Here is a 19,545-nt window from a genome sequence, read left to right as displayed (position 1 = left end):
AATTATTCTTTCTCAAACAACTAAAAGAATGGCTAATACTAATTTGTAGGAACAAAACTACGTATTCTTTTTCTTATCCAACTAAAATGGTGTCAATGGATAGCCATTTGGATTTAAATACAACACTATATTCTCCTACATAACATGCATGTATCTCTCACGGAACAAGCAACATTCAGTAACTCCAATTTTGTCTTTGATCTTTTTAAAAAAAATGTATTTTTATTCATTTAGAGAGAGAGAGGAATGGAGGGAGAAAAATAGAAACATTGATGGGAGAGAACAACCACTCGGCTGCCTCCTGCACTCCTCCTACTGGGGATCCAGCTGGCAACGTGGACATGTGCCTGGACCAGGAACTGAACCAGTGACCTCTTGGTGTACGGGTTAACGCTCAACCACTGAGCCACACTGGCCGGGCATCTGTCTTTGATCTTTTAATACTCCACACAGGGTCAACAAACACTATGCCAGGTCTATAATGACTAGATTTTACAGAGGGAGTCTTTTTACTGACCAAGTAATATAAAATTTCTTTATACCATAAAGGTTGGGGATGGGACTTTATTTATTTTTTTGTATTAAATTACAGTGAATACAAATTAGGTCTTCAGATGAATTTTGACATTAAATGTAGATGTAAAACAGTGCGGCTAAAGTAATATTTAGGAAAGTGTATTAGAGTATGAGGTCAAGATAAGAACCATGATTGGTCCCTAAAGATCCCCACTGAGGTCAGTTACCTGCAGGGTTACCTTTCAGTTATCACAGCTCTAAAAAAGAGAAGATTCCATGCAAATTACCATCTCAGTTGCAAAAACAACTTAAAGCACATACCTTGCTAATATGTCAGTAGCTTTCTATAAAAGCTGCTGGATTTCCTTTTAAATTTACTTAAGCCACCATACCCGTGCTACTCTTTTGCTACTACTCCCAGAGTTTTACAGCCAAAAATCATGTCTTCTTCCTTTCTACATTTTGCTAAAAATATTTTATCTTTTCTTTGATAAGAAACAGCATCATCTAGAGAAGTACATTTATAAAACTCTTAGCCATACTGGGAATTGATTCAGAGAAGAGGTCTACAAGAGCAGGCAATCCACCTGTTTACAATGAAGTTCAATCTTCCTGTAGGTCCTTAACTTGTCCTACATAATACCGATAGATACAATAGCCAATGACTTTACAGGGCTTTGAAACATTGTTGACATGCAGTTGTAAATAAATGTAACAATGACACCCCAGGAAATGACTGAGCACACTATCATCTTATCAGCTTCACTAAACAGGCGCTGGGCACTTGTTTATCCTCCTCTTTGTTAAAACTGTCAACACTAAAGAGAAAGACACTTCTTGGAACTTTCTTCTGCATACAAACTTCTCAGTTTGAATATGGCAGCATTTTAGAAAAAGGATTTTTCTTTTTTCTTTATCCTCACCCAAGGACATTTTTCCATGTTTTGTTCAGATAGAGTGGGAGGGAGAGAGAAACATCGACGTGAAAGGGACACATCGAGTGGTTACCTGCACGACCCAACCAGGTCCGGGGACAAACTGCAAACGAGGTATGTGCCCCTAGCAGGAACCAAACCTGGGTCTCTCTGAACCGCAGATCGATGCTCTAACCGCTGAACCAAACCAGCCAGGGCAGAAAAAGGATTTTTAAATTTACCCCAGACTCTCAGGGTAAGAAGACAGTTTAAGAATTACACAGTGCCCTGCCGGTATTGATTTTAGAGAGTGAGGGAGAGGGAGAGATAGAAACATGGATGAGCGAGAACATCGATTGGCTGCCTCCTGCATGCCTCCACTGGAGATTGGGCCCACAAACTGGGCATGTGCCCTAATCAGGAATGGAACCAGCGCCCCCCTTGGTGCATGGGTTGACGCTCAACCAGTGAGACACACCAGCCAGACTATCTCAGTAACTTTTAAAGTGGATTTCATATTGAAATAACATACATATGGGATTATATAAAATATATTAGTAGAAATTAATTTCACCTGTTTCTTTTTTACTTTGTTACTGTGACTAGAAAACTTTAAATGCCATGAGGCTTTCCAAAGGACCTACAGCCTTAATTATAACAGCACACAAGTACTATCATTTGGCATTTCCCAATTATAACTGTCATTTAAAAGCCAAAGGAAAAAGCAATATTTCCCCTTATCTACCAATTATATTGAGATAGCAATAAAAATAACTTAAGAAGAGTGTAAAAATAACTAGCAGAATCACTTTGCACTGACACCATTTGTTAAAAAGATTACCTCTAACAGGCAAAAATAGCACAGGATGTAAAAACCACACCTCTTAAGAAAGTAAGATGTAAATACACAAATGAAGTTCTTCCAATAAAGTAGGTCTAAAAGTTGATTATAAGGTTGTCTTTAAAGTGAAAAGGACATTTCCAGCACCTGGGACTAAGAAACAAAACACCCAAGATTCTGTCTCTTTATTATTCAAACACCTTCAACCACAAACAAGCCATTAACACTATAAAAATGGAAAAAATTATCACAACCTAATTCTCTTTTCCAAAACCCAAAGAAAATAACTACATCAGTTTCTCTAGGGCCAAGCTGGTTACCTTTGGTCCACAAATATCACGAAATAAAAAAGTGTATTTTAAAATAAGTATTTTTAAACCACAGTTTTTAAAAGTACTTTTTGAAGTGAGAAAGTCAACAATAAAATCCTATGCGTGAACCATTTCATCTTCTCCCATAAAACATCATTCTGTTTTGATATAAAAATATGTAGGCCTCCAGGGATCTTGGGGGGCGGGGGATTAACATGTTTCTGAATCTATGAAAATATTTTTTAAGGGGAGAGAGGAATACAGCTCAGTAACGGATAGTATTCAGGTATTCAGAGGATGCAAAAGTTACTTTTAGACAATTGTTAATTGTACAAAAAACAAAAAAAGGAAATTAAGATTAACGAGTCCACAGGGCTTCCATAACAGTTGATTAGATGTTTTCCATGGTGTCCTAACAAATTTATAGTCCAAAAAAGGCCATAGTTGACTGCCGATTATTTATTCATTTGATATTCGACAGCTGAATATAATCTTCAGACTTCTATTTACTAGATGATGCATTCCTTAGATACCTTTTCCATGTGCATTTAAATGACAAGCTCAATTACCCTCTCTATACAGTAAGCAGAAAGGATTGTACATATTTTAAAATAGGGACTAGCTTGGATGCAGTTTCCTTCCCTGGTGGAAAGGGTAATGGGTAAAGCTCTGAGCATAATCCTGAAATACTGAAATCACTCGCAAGGGATCGAGTCCTCTAACATTACCCAGCAGGTAAAAAGACTGCCAAAATTTCCATTAGAGCATCCTATTTTTAGAGTGTTTGGAACTGGTCTTTTAAATTGCATTCCACAGTACAATATGTTTGACTAAGTTTACCCAGGGGACAAAACAAGCATCCTAAGGTCTTAATCTTTTTAAGCTTAGAAAGGAATTTTAAGCGCTTTTAAGTCTTATTTTCCATCTTAACTTTAAATCTTTTCAACACGCAAATTAAAAATCAAGGCAATACTGACCCAGAGGGAGGAAGGGAGAGAAGACACCAGGTGGTTCTTGACAACCCAAGTGCCCGGGGGATGGAAACAGGTATGAAGGAAAATAGAAGAGCCGGGGCCGTGGGCACCAGGGTGAAGGGAACAGAGGCACGGTGGAAGCCGCAGGCTCCTGGGGGAGCCCGGGGAGGGACGACTCCTGCCGCCGGTCCCCTAGGGAGGGAGAAACTGGCGCGATGCGCAGGGAACAGACCCACAGGCGGGAGGAAAGCAGGGGAGCGGAGAGGGGGCGAAGGTGGGGAAACCCGGCTACACCTCACCCAGAGGGCAGAGGCGGCGCAGCCGGAGGAGGACAGCGCAGGGGGAGGAGCGAGGGGTTCCAAGAGGCTCTGCACCCCGGCCGTGAGCAGCCGGTTCCCTGCATCCCGCTCTCCCTCTCCTCACCTGGGAACTGGAGGCGAAAGGAGGGCTACCGCTGAGCTCTGGGGCTGTTTCCAGCCCCACTCGCTGACATGGCGGCCGACGAGCTGTCAGACGGAGCTTGCTCGGGTCTCCCGCCGCTCGGGTGGAGGAGACACCTCTGCCTTCCCGCCCCGCCTCCCTCTGCGCACCCCTCCCGGCTGGGCGGCCCGCGACCGCGGAGCACAGAGCGCGAGCGGCTAGAGAGGAAGCGCAGAGGGCGGACAACCATAGAGTACACAGCCTGGATGGGCCACTCACAGTCTCCAGCGTCGGCACCAGGCCGGAAGCGGAAGTGAGGGAAAAGCTAGGAAGAGAGGTTGTTCGCATGCGTAGTTTGAAGTGTTTGCCTTTGCCCGACCTAGTCAGGTGGTGGGGAGATGTTGCACGTGGGTTCCTTATGAGGAGTTCTCCAACGGTATAATGACTCTGGGTGTCTTTGGGACAGACCCTAGAGTGTAAGGATGTGGGTCCCTGTTGCGGGGCTTCCTCCGCGGCTGGCGCTGTCAGCCTTTTCCGGTGCTGGTCGCTTTTGCATTTTGAGTTCCGGAGCGGCGAGGTGGAAGGACGTCCCGGCGAGGAACCGCCGTGGTTTGTCTGACTTCCAGCCGCAGCTGTTGCCCAGTGAGAGTTTCAGAGATTTGCCCGCATGGGTGTCTAAGGGCCGCTTCGAGTCCAGGCGTTACATAATCAGTCCGAGACTGGCTGAGACCGTGGTGCAGTTCCTGCTGAAACAAGACGATTGCAAGATGGTCTTGGAATTCAATCCAGGTGAGTCCGCCTGGACTGCATTTTCTTGGGTGTTCATCACTTCTGCAAACCTGAATTGACCACCCGTGGGTTGCTGCATAAGACATAGTCCCTTCCTTTAGGTAGCTTATGTGGTCAATATTCATTATGCTGCAAAATATTTCTAATATTTCTGTAGCAGTTTGCACTTCACACAGTATTTTGATAGAACAGGCTCCTAGATTCCACCATCTCCCCAAGATAGTTGCAACCCATCCCCCCCCCCACTTTTATTTTACCCTTCTGTGAATCTCCTATGGACCATTAGCAGGATGCTGGGAACACTAGCTTTATAGACTTAAAAAATAGGAATCAGTTCTATTTAGGATAGTCCACAATGAAATGTAGGCTAGAGGCAACCTCTTTTTGCCTTTCTTTTTTTTTTTTTTTCCCTTGAGATGTGAAACACTGTGATTAGAGCGCAGGTTTGCAGTCTTGACAGAATGGATTCAAAGCCAGGTAGCCCCACTTAGCAGTAGGGAGGTTGGAGTCCAGTGACTATCTAATCCCCAGTTTCCTTATATGTAGGTAAGCATTGTAATATCTACTTTGAGGATGTTGTAAGATTTAAAATTAGATAATACATGTAAAACGACTAATTTTTTTGGTATTGAAAGAAATTGTTTTGAAAATACTTTTTTTGTTCGCTTACTATATTAGGTCCTGGAATCCTGACTCAAGCATTACTTCAAAGGGGTGCCACAGTGATTGCTGTTGAAAGTGACAAAACTTTTATCCCACATTTGGAGGTATATTTTTAGTTTCTAAAAATAATTCGTTCAGTCATCTTCCCTTGCAGTGGTTTAGGGAAGTAAATGTAAGCACACAATTTATTTTTTGTAGACTCACTTTTAGGGGCCATGCGTTAAACATGTTGTCATCCCCAGTGACTAGAACGTAGTATCTATTATTATTGAAAAACTAAAAGATTGGGTTCTGAGACTTGTTTTCTACTCTTAGCTCTACTACAGACTAGTTGGGTGACTTTGAACAAAGTGTATAATTGGTATTTCTCCTCTCAGAAGACTGTGCTCTGCACCTGCTTTCTCTGAGCTTAGAATCTAATTGGAGTACTAAGATCAAATTAATGGGACTGTATTAACTCTGGATTTAGAGACTCAGGGGCAAGAGAGGTTTGGTATGGTCAGATACAATTGCATAGAGTGAAGGGATTATTCAAATGGATTTTTCAGTGAATTTTCTTTGTTATATAGCAAACAAAATTACATAACAGTAAAGTGGAAATTTTTTGCATCATTGTCAGCTGTTTTCTCTTTCCCTCTCTCCTCTATAAATCTTTACATTCATTTTAGGAAACTTATACTTTTCTGTGCCAACTTCCTGAAACCATATAAAATCTAAAAGTGCAGGATGAAAACAAAAAATTGTGAAAATGTCCATTCTGTTTACATTACCATCAAACCAAAATTCATTAGCTTTCCTCAGTTAGAAAGATTAAAATGTGACTTGAATAATTTGTGAGAATATTTTATTACTGTACATATAGTATAATTTGTAAGAGTTTAATCAGTTATTAAGGTATGCATTATATGAATAATCTTTTTCATAACACCACACTCTTCTAGTTTTCTTCCTTCCTTTTTGACTTAATCTCAGTTTCTTGTCCTTGTACTTGTCCCTGGAGACCTCATCTTATATGATTTCCGCCCCAGCTTGTTCCTTCCGCTAGTCTTTTGCAGGGCACCCCCTGAAAGTGATAATTGAAATGTACTAGATTTAGAAATTGAAGAATATTTATAGGTTGAACTGAAATGCTTAAGAAAAATTAGGTTTTTAATTCATAACTTTTAAGTTGCAAATTTGTTGAAACCTTGGTAAATACCAATGGAAGTTTCTGTGCATGAGAACCTAAATATGCATATCAAAGCATATTGCCCTCTTCTAATTGATTTCTTGTAACTTCAAATTAAGTTTATGGGATCTGTATCTAATACCTGCTCTCACTACTAAGTTCTCCTGGCTACTGCAAGGTGAGCAGATCAGGGCAGTAAAAAGATTGAGGTATATTGGGCCTCTTCCAGTGGACAAGGAGTGTTCCTTCTAGAGTTGCCTCTCTCTTTAGAAAAAGTAAATGAAAAATTAAGCGGAAAGTGGACATTGACCTGCATAATGAGCTACGTTCGTTTGGTGAAGGACTAACTAAACTCTTCAAGAAAAAAAGGAATACTCTCTTGAATCATCTACCTTTCACTTTAATATTTTTATTGTTTTTCTGAACTGTGAAACATCTTTGCATGACTAGCAGATGGATAGCAGCTCTCTGTCTAAGATGTGGTCTCAGAATCTTTGTCTGGTGCTCCAGGCAGTCACTACTAAGGAATTAGAGATTAGTGTGAAGGAACTTTTCAGACAGTTAATAATACAGCTGAGATAAAGTAAAGAAAGTAAAATGATAAGTAAGATTTTGCTGAAAGTGATTTGCGGGGATGAGGCGGGGGTCTTGTACTTTCATTATTTTGCAGACATTAATTGATTTGTATTAACTGTTAAATTTTAGGGTATATTAGTAATGTATTTTTTACATCATTATTGAGATGGTAATATTTATTATAAGAATTGTGTTTTTTTTTTTAAGTAGATCTTTGTATTGTTACAAGCACTTTCATAACACTGAAATTTCTTAACATTTTATCTCTCTTTCTCTTTAGTCTCTAGGAAAAAAGCTGGGTGGAAAACTCCATGTGCTCCACTGTGATTTCTTTAAACTGGATCCTAGAAGTTATGGGGTAATGAAACCTATTGTGAATTCAAAGTTGCTTTTTCAGGATTTTGGAATAAAAACACTTCCTTGGTCAAAAGGTAATTTTTGTAATTTACTATAATGGGCCTGCCTTCTCTAGCAGTGCTCCTGGTTTGTTGATGAGATTTATGTGTAATTTATATTATATAAGTTATGGGCATATGCTCTTAAGTTGATTATTGCTTTCCCCGCACCTGGATACAAGTAGTCTGAGCAGTTTTGCTGAGGCCAAGTTCCATAACGGAAACATATTGAGGAATTAGTATAGTTGGTTAACTTAGCTTGACTCAATAAAATATGGTCACAGGAAAAAGTGTTAAGAATTTATTCAATTATTTTTGCTTGTGTTCTTAATAGGTATCCCTTTAAAAGTAGTTGGAATCTTCCCAACTAAAAATGAGAAAAAGATGATTTGGAAGCTTTTACATGACATATATTCCTGTACTTCTCTATATAGATATGGACGAGTAGAACTCAATTTGTTTATTAATGAAATGGACTGCCAGGTAGGTTATTAACTAGTACTTGACTAGTATTGTGTCTTGAAAGAGTTCTGTGATTTTTCTGTAGTCTTAATCTGTATGATTTTAATTTGGGCTCATGACATAAAATTTACCATTTTAACTATTTTTAAGTGTACAGTTCAGTGGCAGTAAGTACATTTACATTTATGGTACAACTGTTACCACCGTCTATGTCTTCTCAGAACTTGTTCCTCATTCCATACTGGAATTCTGTACCCATTAAACACTAACTCCACATTTTTCCCTCCTATGAGCCCCAACTATCATTCTACATTCTGTCTATATAAATTTGACTATTCTAGGTACCTCACATAAGTGGAATTATACAATATTTTACTTTGTGTCTGGCTTATTTCACTTAGCATTTCTTTAGGGTTTATTCAAATTGTAGCATGTGTCGGAATTTCATTCCTTTTTAAGGCTGCATAATAATATTCCATTGTATATATACACTACCTTTTGTTCATCCATTCTTCTGTCAATGACCCTTTGGTTGCTTTCACTTTTTGGTTATTTGAATAATGCTGCTATGAACATTGGTGTGCAAATATATCTTGGAGTCTCTGTTTTCAGTTAGTATGGGAAACTAAAGTGAAATTTCTGTATCATATGCTAATTCTATTTTTAATTTTTTGAGGAACCACCATACTGTTTTCCATAATGACTACCCTATTTTATATTCTTACCAGCAATGCACAAGAGTTCCAGTTTCTCCACGTTTTCTCCAGTGCTTGTTGTTTTATATTTATTTTTCTTTATTGATTTGAGAGAGAGAGAGAGAGAGAGAGAAACATTGATGAGAGAGAACATCGATTGGCCGCCACTTGCATTCCCCCACCTGGGGATTTGGCTCGTGTGCCTTGACTGGGAATCGAACTGGCGGCTTCTTGGTGCATGCGTCGATGTTCAACCACTGAGCCACACTGGCTGGGCTTTTATTGTTGTTTTAATAAATAATACCCATTATGATGGTTTAAAGTGCTATCTCATTGTGGTTTTGAATTTCCATTTTCCTAAATGATTAGTAAAGATGAACATCTTTTATGTGGTTACAGATCATTTGTGTATCTTCTTTGGAGAAATTGAGTTGTCCATTTTTGTTTTGTTTTGTACATTCTTGATGTTAATTTCTTCTCAGGTATGCAATTTGCATATATTTTCTCCCCTTTTATGGTTTACCATTTTACATTGTTATGGTATCCTTTAAGTCCCAAAGTTTTTAATTTTAGTAATGTGCAATTTTTGTTTTGTTTTGTTGCCTGTGCCTTGGTCTCATATATCAGATATCATGGCCAAATTCAATGTCTTGAAGCTTTTCCCCTGTGTTTCCTTCTAAGAGTTATATTGTTTTAGCTCGTATGTTCAGGTTTCTGATACATTTTGAATTACTTTTTTTATATGATGTTAGGTAAGGGTCCAGCTTCATTCTTTTGCATATAGATATGCAGGTTTCCCAGCACTTTTATTGAAAGACTATCCTCTCCCCATTGTCACCTGTGTTGAAAACTCACTTGATGATATACATGAGGGTCTATTTATGAACTCTATTTTATTCCATTGTTCTATGTTTCTCTTTATGCTAGTACCACACTTTTTATTTTTAGATTTTTAAAATTGATTTTTATCCTCACCCGAGGATTTTTCCATTTTTTGTACAGATAGAGTGGGAGGGAGAGAGAGAGAGAAACATCGACGTGAAGGGACACATCGAGTGGTTGCCACCCACACGACCAACCAGGGCCGGGGACAAACTGCAACCGAAGTACGTGCCCTTAGCGGGAACCGAACCCGGGTCTCTCCGGACCGCAGGCTGACGCTCTAACCGCTGAGCCAAACTGGCCAGGGCTTAAAATTGATTTTTAGAGAAGAGGGGGAGAAAGAGAGGGAGAGAGAGAGAAACATCAATGTGAGAGCTAAACATCGTCTGCCTCCTAAACACCCCCACCTGGGATGGAGCCTGCAACCTGGCATATTCCCCGACTGAAAATTGAACTGGCAACCCTGTGGTGCATGGGGCAATGCCCAACTGATTCACACCAGCCAGGGCAGTACCACAAAATACTACTGAAACTTTGTAGTAAGTTTTGAAATCAGGAATTATAAGTCCTCTAATTTTGTTCTTTTTAATGATTGTTTAGTTTATTTGGTGTGTCTGGAGATTCCATATAAATTTTATGGTGAATTTTTTATTTCTGCAAAAACATATCTTTGGGATTTTGATAGGGATTACATTCAATTTGTTTCTCACTCGGGTAGTATTGACTCCTTAACAATAGAAGTCTTTTGGTCCATGAACACAGGATGTCTTTTCATTTATTTATATTTCCCTTATTTTCTTTCAGCAGTGTTTTGTAGTTTTCAGTGTAAGTGGAATTGTTTTAATTTTCTTTTCAGATTATTCATTGTTAGTGTATAAAAATACAACTGATTTTTGTGTGTTTTGTATTCTGCAACTTTGCCGAATTCCTTTATTCTAATAGTTTTTGTGTGTGGAACTTTTAGGGTTTTAGACTCTATAGATGCTCATTTATATATAACAGAGCTATGGATTAGAATAGTGAGTCAGAAAATGAAGGGATGATTTATTCACTAAGACCCAGGTAGTAAGTAAATAGTGACTGTCTGTGAAGGGGGAGCAGAAGTCTCAGAACCTTGAAGCTGTACATACAGTAAATACTTGAAAGAATGAAAGGAAGAGAAATAGGAAATGTTTTATCAGGTTTCATCTTGCTGCTAGAGAAATGTTCTCAAGCTTCTTTACCATGTCTCTTGCACGTGTGCTTTGTTCTTTCTGAGGTGCCCTCGCATTCACTGAAGTAACCTGCTGTCTTTCAAGTGTCAGTCTAAACAATTCTTGACTCAAAATTTAATAGCCCACTTTATGCATATTTCTAACACAACTGTCTTTCTCCACAGTAATTACACACTTTTTGTTTCATTTTTTTCTTTAATGAGATTTTTGCCCTGATGGGTAATACATGGTTAAAGGAAATCAATCTCTTAATATGTTCTATTTCTTTTTTTTTATCCTCACCTGAGGACTTTTTTTTTTGCATTTATCTTCAGATAGAGCGGGAGGGAGAAAGGGAGGAAGAGAGAGAAACATTGATGTGCAAGAGACACGCCGACTGGTTGCCACCCACACGACCCCAACTGGGGCTGGGGACAAACTGCAACCAAGGTACATGCCCTTAGAGGGAACCGAGCCTGGGACTCTCTGGTCCACGGGCCGACAATCTAACTGCTGAGCCAAACTGGCGAGGGCTCCAATATGTTCTATTTTAAGTGTACTTGATGATATTTCATTACTCATAAGTTTAAGGCATGTACTTGATGATATTTCAGTATGAAAGTTTAAAAGCACTTTCTCTTCTTTGAAAGGTTTACAGTTAAGATTTTGCATTTAATTCTAATTTTCTTTAATTTCCAGAGACCATTAAGATATTACTATTAAGACAACGTTTGGTTTTGATTGATTATAGTTTTGTATACCAAGTACCTTTTATTTACCTCCTCCTAGAAGATAATGGCAAATCCCCAGAATCCAAACCTGTACCATGCATTAAGTGTGCTCTGGCAAGTAGCGTGTGAGATTAAGCTTCTGCATGTGGTGAGTAAAACCTTGTTAAGTTTCAACAGGGAACTTGATTCTTTTTAGAGAGTGTACATTTCAGGGTCCAGTGAATGGAGATAAACTCAAGATTAATTTTATTACTTTTTCCAACTGTGGAATATAATAGAGCCAGGTAACTTTGTGCTGCTGTTTTTGTCACAAATATTTATGTTTTTCTCTGATAATAAAAATAATATATGTTCATTATAAAAATGTAAGACATGTAAAAGAAAGAAAGAAAAGAAATAAAAAATCACTAAAGCCCGGCCGTTGTGGCTCAGTGGTTGAACGTCTACCAATGCACCAAGGGGTTGCCAGTTCGATTCCTGGTCAGGGCACATGCCCATGTTGTGGGCCCGACCCCCAGTGGGGGGCATGCAGGAGGCGGCCAATTGATGTTTTCTCTCATCGATGTTTCTGTGTCTCTCTAAAATCAATAAGGAAAAAAAGCTGCTACAATTCTACCACCCAGAGGTCACTATTGACATTGTGGCATATTTTCAGTCTTTTTTTTTTTTTCCTATGATTTTTTTTCTTTATATAGTGAAGATTGTATTTTTAGAGAGAGTGAAAGGAGGGGTAGTGGATGGGGAGAGAGGGAGTGGGAGAGAGAGAAAAATTGATGTGACCGAGACACTTTGATTGCTTGTCTCCCGCACATATCCTGACTAGGGTGGGGTCAAACCTGCAACCCAGGTACGTGCCATTGACCAGGAATCGTGTCCATGACCCCTCAGTGCAAAGGCCAGTGCTCTAACTACTGAGCCACACTGGCTAGGGCAGGCAAGATTGTTAATTTTTAATTTTAATTTTTGAAGGCAGTGATAATTTGGGGCACTTTCACAATTTGAAGAGCACTAAAATAAGTGTTTTTGTTTAACTTCTCTCAAGGAGCCTTGTTCATCATTTGACATACATACCCAAAGTGGGCAACTGGAAAAGCCAGAGTGGAGGGTAAGAATGAATGAATACCTTTCCTTTTTTCCCTCTAAGTGGAACATCCTTTGTTTTCTTTAAGATTATCTGGTACTGGCCCTGTGTGCAGAAGGAAGCAATCAATGTTTCTATCTCTATCTCCTTTTATCTTTCTCTCTAAAAATCAATAAAAAACATATTTGAAAAAAAAAGAAAGATTAGCGCTTGCTGGTTTAATTCAGCGGTTAGAGTGTTGGCCCTCCAATCAAAGAGTCGCGGGTTCGATTCCAGTCAAAGGCACATACCTCAATTGCAGTTCATCCCAGCCCTGGTTGGGGTCGTGCAGGAGGCAACCAGTCGATGTGTTCCTCTCACATCAGTGGTTCTCTCTCCCTCTCTCTCCTTTCTCCTCGTCTCTCCCTCCCTCCTACTTTATCTGAAGGTAAATAGAAAAATATCCTCTGGTGAGGATTAAAAAAAAAGATTACCTGGTATTGTGTATTTATATAAAAAGTTTTGATTTTAGAGAGAGAGAAAGGGAGAGGGAGAGAAGGATAGAAATATTAATGAGAGGGAAACATCAATCAGCTGCCTTCTGCACTTCCCCTACTGGGGATGGATCCTGAAACCTGGGCATGTGCCCTGATTAGGAATTGAACCAGTGACCTCTTGGTACATGGGTCAGTGCTCAACCACTGACCACACTGGCCAGGCATATTTATTTAAATTTTTAACTTTAGAATATCTAGAATTGTTCTTTAAACATACCTTATTGCTTTTAATAAATACAAATTATTTTGGAAGAGAATTGTATTTTTCAGCTATTTATACAGAGGATGCCAGCATAGTAATAGACTTAAACAGAATCTGACTTCCATTTTTATCTCTTTTGAAATGAAGATACAGCTCAAATTTGGAAAACGTAATCATTTTACTATTCATCTAATTTTGTAAGTTAAAAACAAGATTTTAAACCTTATTAATTATTTAGACATTTTTAATATTGCTACTTATAATGGTTGAATTTAACAATAGGTGCCTTTGTTTCTACCTAAGAGGCGGGGCTTTTATTTTTGTTTTTTTCCCATTTTTAAAGAACCAAGTGATGATGTTATAAAGCGATCCCCCATTTAGTTTATTTCAGAGTACTTGTAGTGAAATTGTAATAAAGTCGCTGAAGTTTCAGAAACAATCTTTGAAGTCAGAAAATTCCACGTTAGGATTAAATGCCAGTGATGCCCTAATCCCAGCATACCAATTCAGCCTGAAATTCCCATTTGCTGAATCTTTGTTATTTTGTCACTCTTGCCACTAAAGGAAAAAAAGAAAATTATCAATTTAAAAATGGTCTGATTTTCAAGTGATCGATCCTTATAGTGATCATTGTGATTTTAGTTCTCTTTCACTTTATTTTTTTTAATTATTTTATTTTATTAAAACATTTTTTTTTCTTTATTGATTTTAGAGAAAGGAAGTGGGAGAGAGAGAGAGAGAGAGAGAAAGAAAGAGAGAGAAACATGGATGAGAGAGAACACTGATTGGCCGCCTCTTGCATGCCCTCCATTGGGGAATTAGCCACGGCCTGGCCATGTGCCCGGACCAGGAATGGAACTGGCCACCTCTTGGTGCATGGGTCAATGCTTAACCACTGAGCCACACTGGCTGGGCTTTTTTCTCTCTCTTTATTTCCTCTTTCCCCCCTTTTGCTCTTTAGCCAGCAGTTCTCTTTCACTCTTTTTTTTTTTTAATACGGTTTTGATTTTTTTTAGGGAGAGAGAAATAGAAACATCAACGTGAGAGGGAAACATCGATCGGCTGCCTCCTGGTGTGCCATGACCAGGACTCAAACTGGGACCTCTCAGTCCATGGAACAATGCTTAGTCCACTGAGCCACACCAACCAGGCTACCAGGTTGCTTTAAAAAAATTTTTTTTTCTTTATTGTTTTTAGAGAGAGAAGAAGGGAGAAGGAGAGAGAGAAACATTGATGAGAGAGAATATTGATTGGCTGCCTCCTGCATGCGCCCCACTGGGGATAGGGCCCACAGCCTGGGCATGTGCCCTGACCCGGAATCAAACCGGGGACCTCTTGGTGCATGGGTCGATGCTCAACCACTGAGCCACACCAGCGCGGCCCTGGTTGCTTTTGAAAGTCATCTTCAAAAGACTTGTTAACAACAACATATAATACTTTGAATTGTGTTATCCCTTTTCCTAATTAATAATTACTGAATATTTTTGAATTTCATTGCCTTTCTTTTTACCAATTCCTTAAGCTGCAGCCATCCAAAATTAGAAGCTAGAATTGATTATAATTTTTTTTTTTTAATCCTTACCCGAGGACATTTTTCCATTTTTTGTTCAGATAGAGTGGGAGGGAGAGAGAGGAAGAGAGAGAGAGAGAGAGAGAGAGAGAGAGAGAGAGAGAAATATCAACGTGAAAGGGACACTTCGAGTGGTTGCCACCTGCAGAGAGAGAGAGAGAGAGAGAGAGAGAGAAATATCAACGTGAAAGGGACACTTCGAGTGGTTGCCACCTGCATGACCCATCCAGGGCCGGGGATAAACTGCAACCGAGGTACGCACCCTTAGCGGGAACCGAATCCAGGTCTCTCTGGACCACAGGCTGACGCTCTAACCGCTGAGCCAAACCGGCCAGGGCGATTATAATTTTTTGGGGGAGTTAATATGTCTTCCACAGATAGGATTTATGCTTAAATATATATGATATAATGTATATTTTGAACTATTAAATATTTAAATATATAAAATAAAGTAAGTGATCACTACCTAATATGTGAGAATTCCTAAAGAAACATAAGGCTTCCTCTTTTCTGAGGAATAATTTTAGGGGGAAAAGTGTCTTAAACTTACATCAAGTCATACAGTTTTCATTTTAATCTGTGTAATGTTGTATACTGGAGCAGGTTGGCCAACTTTTTCTGTAAATGATCAGTTGTCAGATATTTTATGCTTTCAGGCCACATACAGTCTCTATCATGTGTTCTTTGGTTTTTGTTTTTTTTTAAAACACTCCTTTACAAATGTGAAAACCATTCTTAGCTCCAGAGGCAGGCTGTGGACCATGGCTTGCTAACCCTATATTTTTATTCTTAGGATCTGGTGTTTTGCTTCAAATACAGAAGAGACGCACTACATGTTAGTGCCATGTTTGGGAATTGGTTTTACCCTGTTTACAAGTTAATAAACTGTTACTCTTATGGATGGTGGTGAAAGATATAGACTCCTGGACCAGACAAAGGATGTTATTTGCCCCCAGGTCCCACAGAGTGTATGATGGGGCACATTTGGATGGTGTGCATGCAGAGGGTTTGCATAGCAACTGAGGAACAACACAGAGTTGGGGGTCCCACCCCTTTTATAGCAAACATGAAGCAAGCCTGCTTTTTGTCCTGGAGAGAGAGATTATCTCATCCCTCCTGGTGGCTCACAGCAGACAACCCTGAGAAATGGCCTAGGTAAAGAGCAGTTAGGGCCTTGCATTCTTGGCATAGCTGATAAGAACATACAGGTACATCCAGGGTCTCTAAGGCTTGCTTTTTCACCGGGTAACTTGAATGAATAAATGAACAATGTCTCGCTCTGGCAATATGTTATGACTAACAATTTATTTTCCCTCCTCTCCAGGAATCATCAGAACAACAAAGACAACAGAACCTGTGTTTTATTCAACTGACTCCTCGTAGAAATTTATTTACAAAAAATTTAACACCTGTTAACTATGATGTGTTTTTTCACATGTTAAAGCAGTGTTTTATGAAGCGCAATGCCAAGTTAATAGACCACTTAAAGTAAGTAAGAATAAAAGCAAGTATAAAAGTAGCGATTTAATATGAGAATTATACTTTCATATTAGAGTCCAATTTTTATATCTTGCATATCTTTGAAGTGTTTCTTCAAGATACTTCTTTTTGCCTGGTGTACTTTTGAGAAAAGTATAATTATATTTTCCACATAATCTCCTGAGCTTAATTTTTTTTTCTTTGATAAAACAGCTGTGGATACCTACAATTTTATTATCTTTGTCAGAGTAAACCCCGTGATTAACCTTCATGAAGAACTAGCTGCTTGCCACTAGCTAGGGTGGAGAAAGTTGGGATTATTGATGGCATACCCATCATCTACCCTTTTTTTTAATCCTCACACAAGGACATTTTTGCATTTATCTTCAGATAGAGCGGGAGGGCGAGAGGAAGAGAAAGAGAGAAACACTGATGTAAGAGAGACATTGAGTGGTTGCCACCCACATGACCCCAACCGGGGCTGGGGACAAAATGCGACTGAGGTACGTGCCCTTAGTGGAAACCGAACCCGGGACTCTCTGGTCCGCGGGCTGATGCTCTGACTGCTGAGCCAAACTGACAAGGGCCCACCATCTACCTTGTCATTGCCTGTCATTGGTTCTATTTCCTAACCAAAATAGAAGTGGATCATTGTACCACCCTAATTTTCCTACCCTGGACCAAAATTTTGTTTCTACTGTTAAAAATGATGACTGTTACTACCTACTTTTTATCTACACGAATATAATTTTTATATAGGGCTGATGTGTACAGTTTTTTGAGTTATGCATTATACCTTATAATCAGCAGCCTATATTTATTTAAAGTATTGTCAGAGGTTGAGCAAAATGTTACTAATCATTTAAATTAATTTGAGCATGCCCTGCCTAGTTGTGCTGGAGGCAATCAATCCATGTGTCTCTCTCACGTCGGTGCTTCTCTTTCTCTCCCCTCCCCATCTCCATCCCACTCTATCTGAAAGGTCTGTAGAAAAGTATCCTCTCTGGCCCTGGCCAGTTTGGCTCAGTGGTTGAGCGTCAGCCTGCGGACCAGAGAGTCCCGGGTTCGGTTGGCGCTAGGGGCACGTACCAGCAAAAAAAAAAGTATCCTCTCTGCCTAGCCAGTGTGGCTTACTGGTTGAACGCTGATCCATGCACCAAGAGGTCGCTAGTTTGATTCCAGGTCAGGGCACATCCCCAGGTAGTGGTCTTGATCCCCAGTGGGGGGCATGCAGGAGGCGCCCAGTCAGATGTTCTCTCTCATTGATGTTTCTGTCTCTCTCTCCCTCTCCTTCTCTCTCTCTCTGTAATATCAATAAAGAAAATAAAATTTAAAGAAAAATATCCTTGGGTGTTGATTAAAAAAAAGAAAAGTATCCTCTGGTGAGGGTTGAAAAAAAATTAATTTGATCACAAGTACAAAAAAGTTTAATTTGATCATCGTTAAATATATAACTGAATGAGTTGTTGGTTGAACACAATTTGTGTAAAAAAAATATGTTAAAAGTGGCAATAGACCAGTACAATATTTTATCTTGTCTCCTTGTGGTAGTGGTTGTTTTGAGTGAAACTATCAAAAATATAGGAAATTAAGGAATAAATATGGTAAACTGTGGTGCACTATGTTAAAAATTCCCTTTGAGATCTCCGTAAATTGAAAGCATATTTCCATCTGTGATGAGGATTCCATTCAAAATCAAAATGCAGTGGAAGTATTTTCTTGCAAGTGTTTACTTGTTATTGTCAGAGGCTCATTGATGGGTTCTTTTTTTTTTTTTTTAATATTTTTAAAAAATTGATTTTAGAGAGAGAGGAAGGGAGAGGAAGATAGAGATAGAAACATCAATTGGCTGCCTCCTGCACGATCCCTACTGGGGATGAAGCCTGCCACCCGGGCATGTGCCCTGACCAGGAATCAAATTGGTGACCTGGTGCATGGGATGATGCTCAACCAACTGAACCAACCTGCCGGGTTCACTGATGGTTTCTTGATAGGCTACTACATAGGCAGTTTTCTGCTTTATAATTTATTCACTGGTAATTGTTAGATTAAAATGTGAAGGATTATTTCTTTGAAAACTGCCAGACAGCAGTTTCTGTTGTTTAAACTTACTGAACTTTTATATGAACCTAAATGGAGTTAAGAATATTTTTGCAAAGAGAGTTAAAAGATGAAAGAGGTAGACAAGAATTTTTTAAAGGGCAATGTTAAACTAGAATTTTGTGTAGGAATTGATTAGAACCTGTTAACACGTACATCTTTTCTTTTAATTACAGGTAAGCCATGAAACTTTATGAATAAACCTAGTTAAAGCTACATATTATATACAAGCTCTTAAACTAAATAAGATTAGTTAACTATATTAAGTTAGGCATTTTAAATAGGGCTTAAAAGCCACCTCTATCAATATTAACTGACAGTTGTTATAAAAAAGGATTTAACAAATTTACTTAGAATTTTTTTTTTTTTTGCAGTTCATTGAGTCCAATTGATGCAATGGATATACTGAAGAAAATAAAACAAAAGAAAACAACAAAAATAACAAAAATGTATCCTGAAGACTTTAAACACCTTTTTGAAACTATAGAATGTTCCCAAAATTATACCTGTAAGTGGCTGTATGATGACTTCATGGAAGAAGTGGTCATATAGGGATATGGACTGCCACAACAGTAGCTGGAACTGTTTATTTTATTTAGAAATTATGACACAAATGAAAAAACAAAGTTGAAAAGCTCGCATTCTCTCAACAGAAGGTAACTGTCCTTGTTTTGCACAGACAAGACAGATAATTTCTTCTGAGGTTGATACCATTAGTACATTGGATAAAACAGTGGCTGCTATTTTATTCACAACCGAATAAAATTAAAACTTCACTTAATTCTGGATTTGGTCAGCTTAGATTTATTTTAAATTCCTATCTACTATTAACGTAATGGTAGTTGTATGGAATTACTGGATGAATTTTACTTTTTAAAACCCTTTTAGCCAAATGCTTACATTGTATTAATGTAAATATTCCACTTTCACTTAATTTTTGCATCCTCCAGTGGGGCAAAGGATGTACATTTCTAAGCTTAGAAAGTAAATAAAACTGATGTAAGTGGTTTGTTTTACTTTTCAGTTTGTGGAAAGTATTAACAGATA

General features: G+C 38.8%; 2 protein-coding genes across 3 annotated transcripts in view; one reads left to right on the top strand and one right to left on the bottom strand.

Annotated features, from left to right (window-relative positions):
• The window catches only part of CNST (consortin, connexin sorting protein), an 83,445-nt gene extending 79,318 nt beyond the window's left edge, over positions 1 to 4,127 (bottom strand). Inside the window, exon 1 of the mRNA XM_036277459.1 lies at positions 3,980 to 4,127. The gene's annotated coding sequence lies outside the window, so the exon portion shown is untranslated. The remainder of the gene's footprint in view (positions 1 to 3,979) is intronic.
• Positions 4,128 to 4,318: 191 nt separating this feature from the next.
• TFB2M (transcription factor B2, mitochondrial) lies at positions 4,319 to 19,545 on the top strand. 2 transcript variants are annotated; one of them, XM_036277486.1, is made up of 8 exons: positions 4,319 to 4,765; positions 5,444 to 5,532; positions 7,453 to 7,603; positions 7,902 to 8,050; positions 11,589 to 11,678; positions 12,573 to 12,635; positions 16,244 to 16,407; positions 18,873 to 19,545. In XM_036277486.1, exons 1-8 carry the CDS (start codon positions 4,459 to 4,461, stop codon positions 19,048 to 19,050), a joined length of 1,191 nt encoding a protein of 396 aa, XP_036133379.1. In that variant the 5' UTR covers positions 4,319 to 4,458; the 3' UTR covers positions 19,051 to 19,545. The 2 variants fall into 2 exon arrangements, with proteins under 2 accessions (XP_036133379.1, XP_036133380.1); XM_036277487.1 differs by lacking the exon at positions 7,902 to 8,050 and having other exon boundaries at positions 7,453 to 7,530.

This window comes from Molossus molossus, unplaced genomic scaffold (assembly GCF_014108415.1).
Source record: "Molossus molossus isolate mMolMol1 unplaced genomic scaffold, mMolMol1.p scaffold_m16_p_23, whole genome shotgun sequence".
In the NCBI taxonomy this organism is placed as follows: Eukaryota; Metazoa; Chordata; class Mammalia; order Chiroptera; family Molossidae; genus Molossus; species Molossus molossus.
This window is presented reverse-complemented; position numbering and strand designations above follow the sequence as displayed.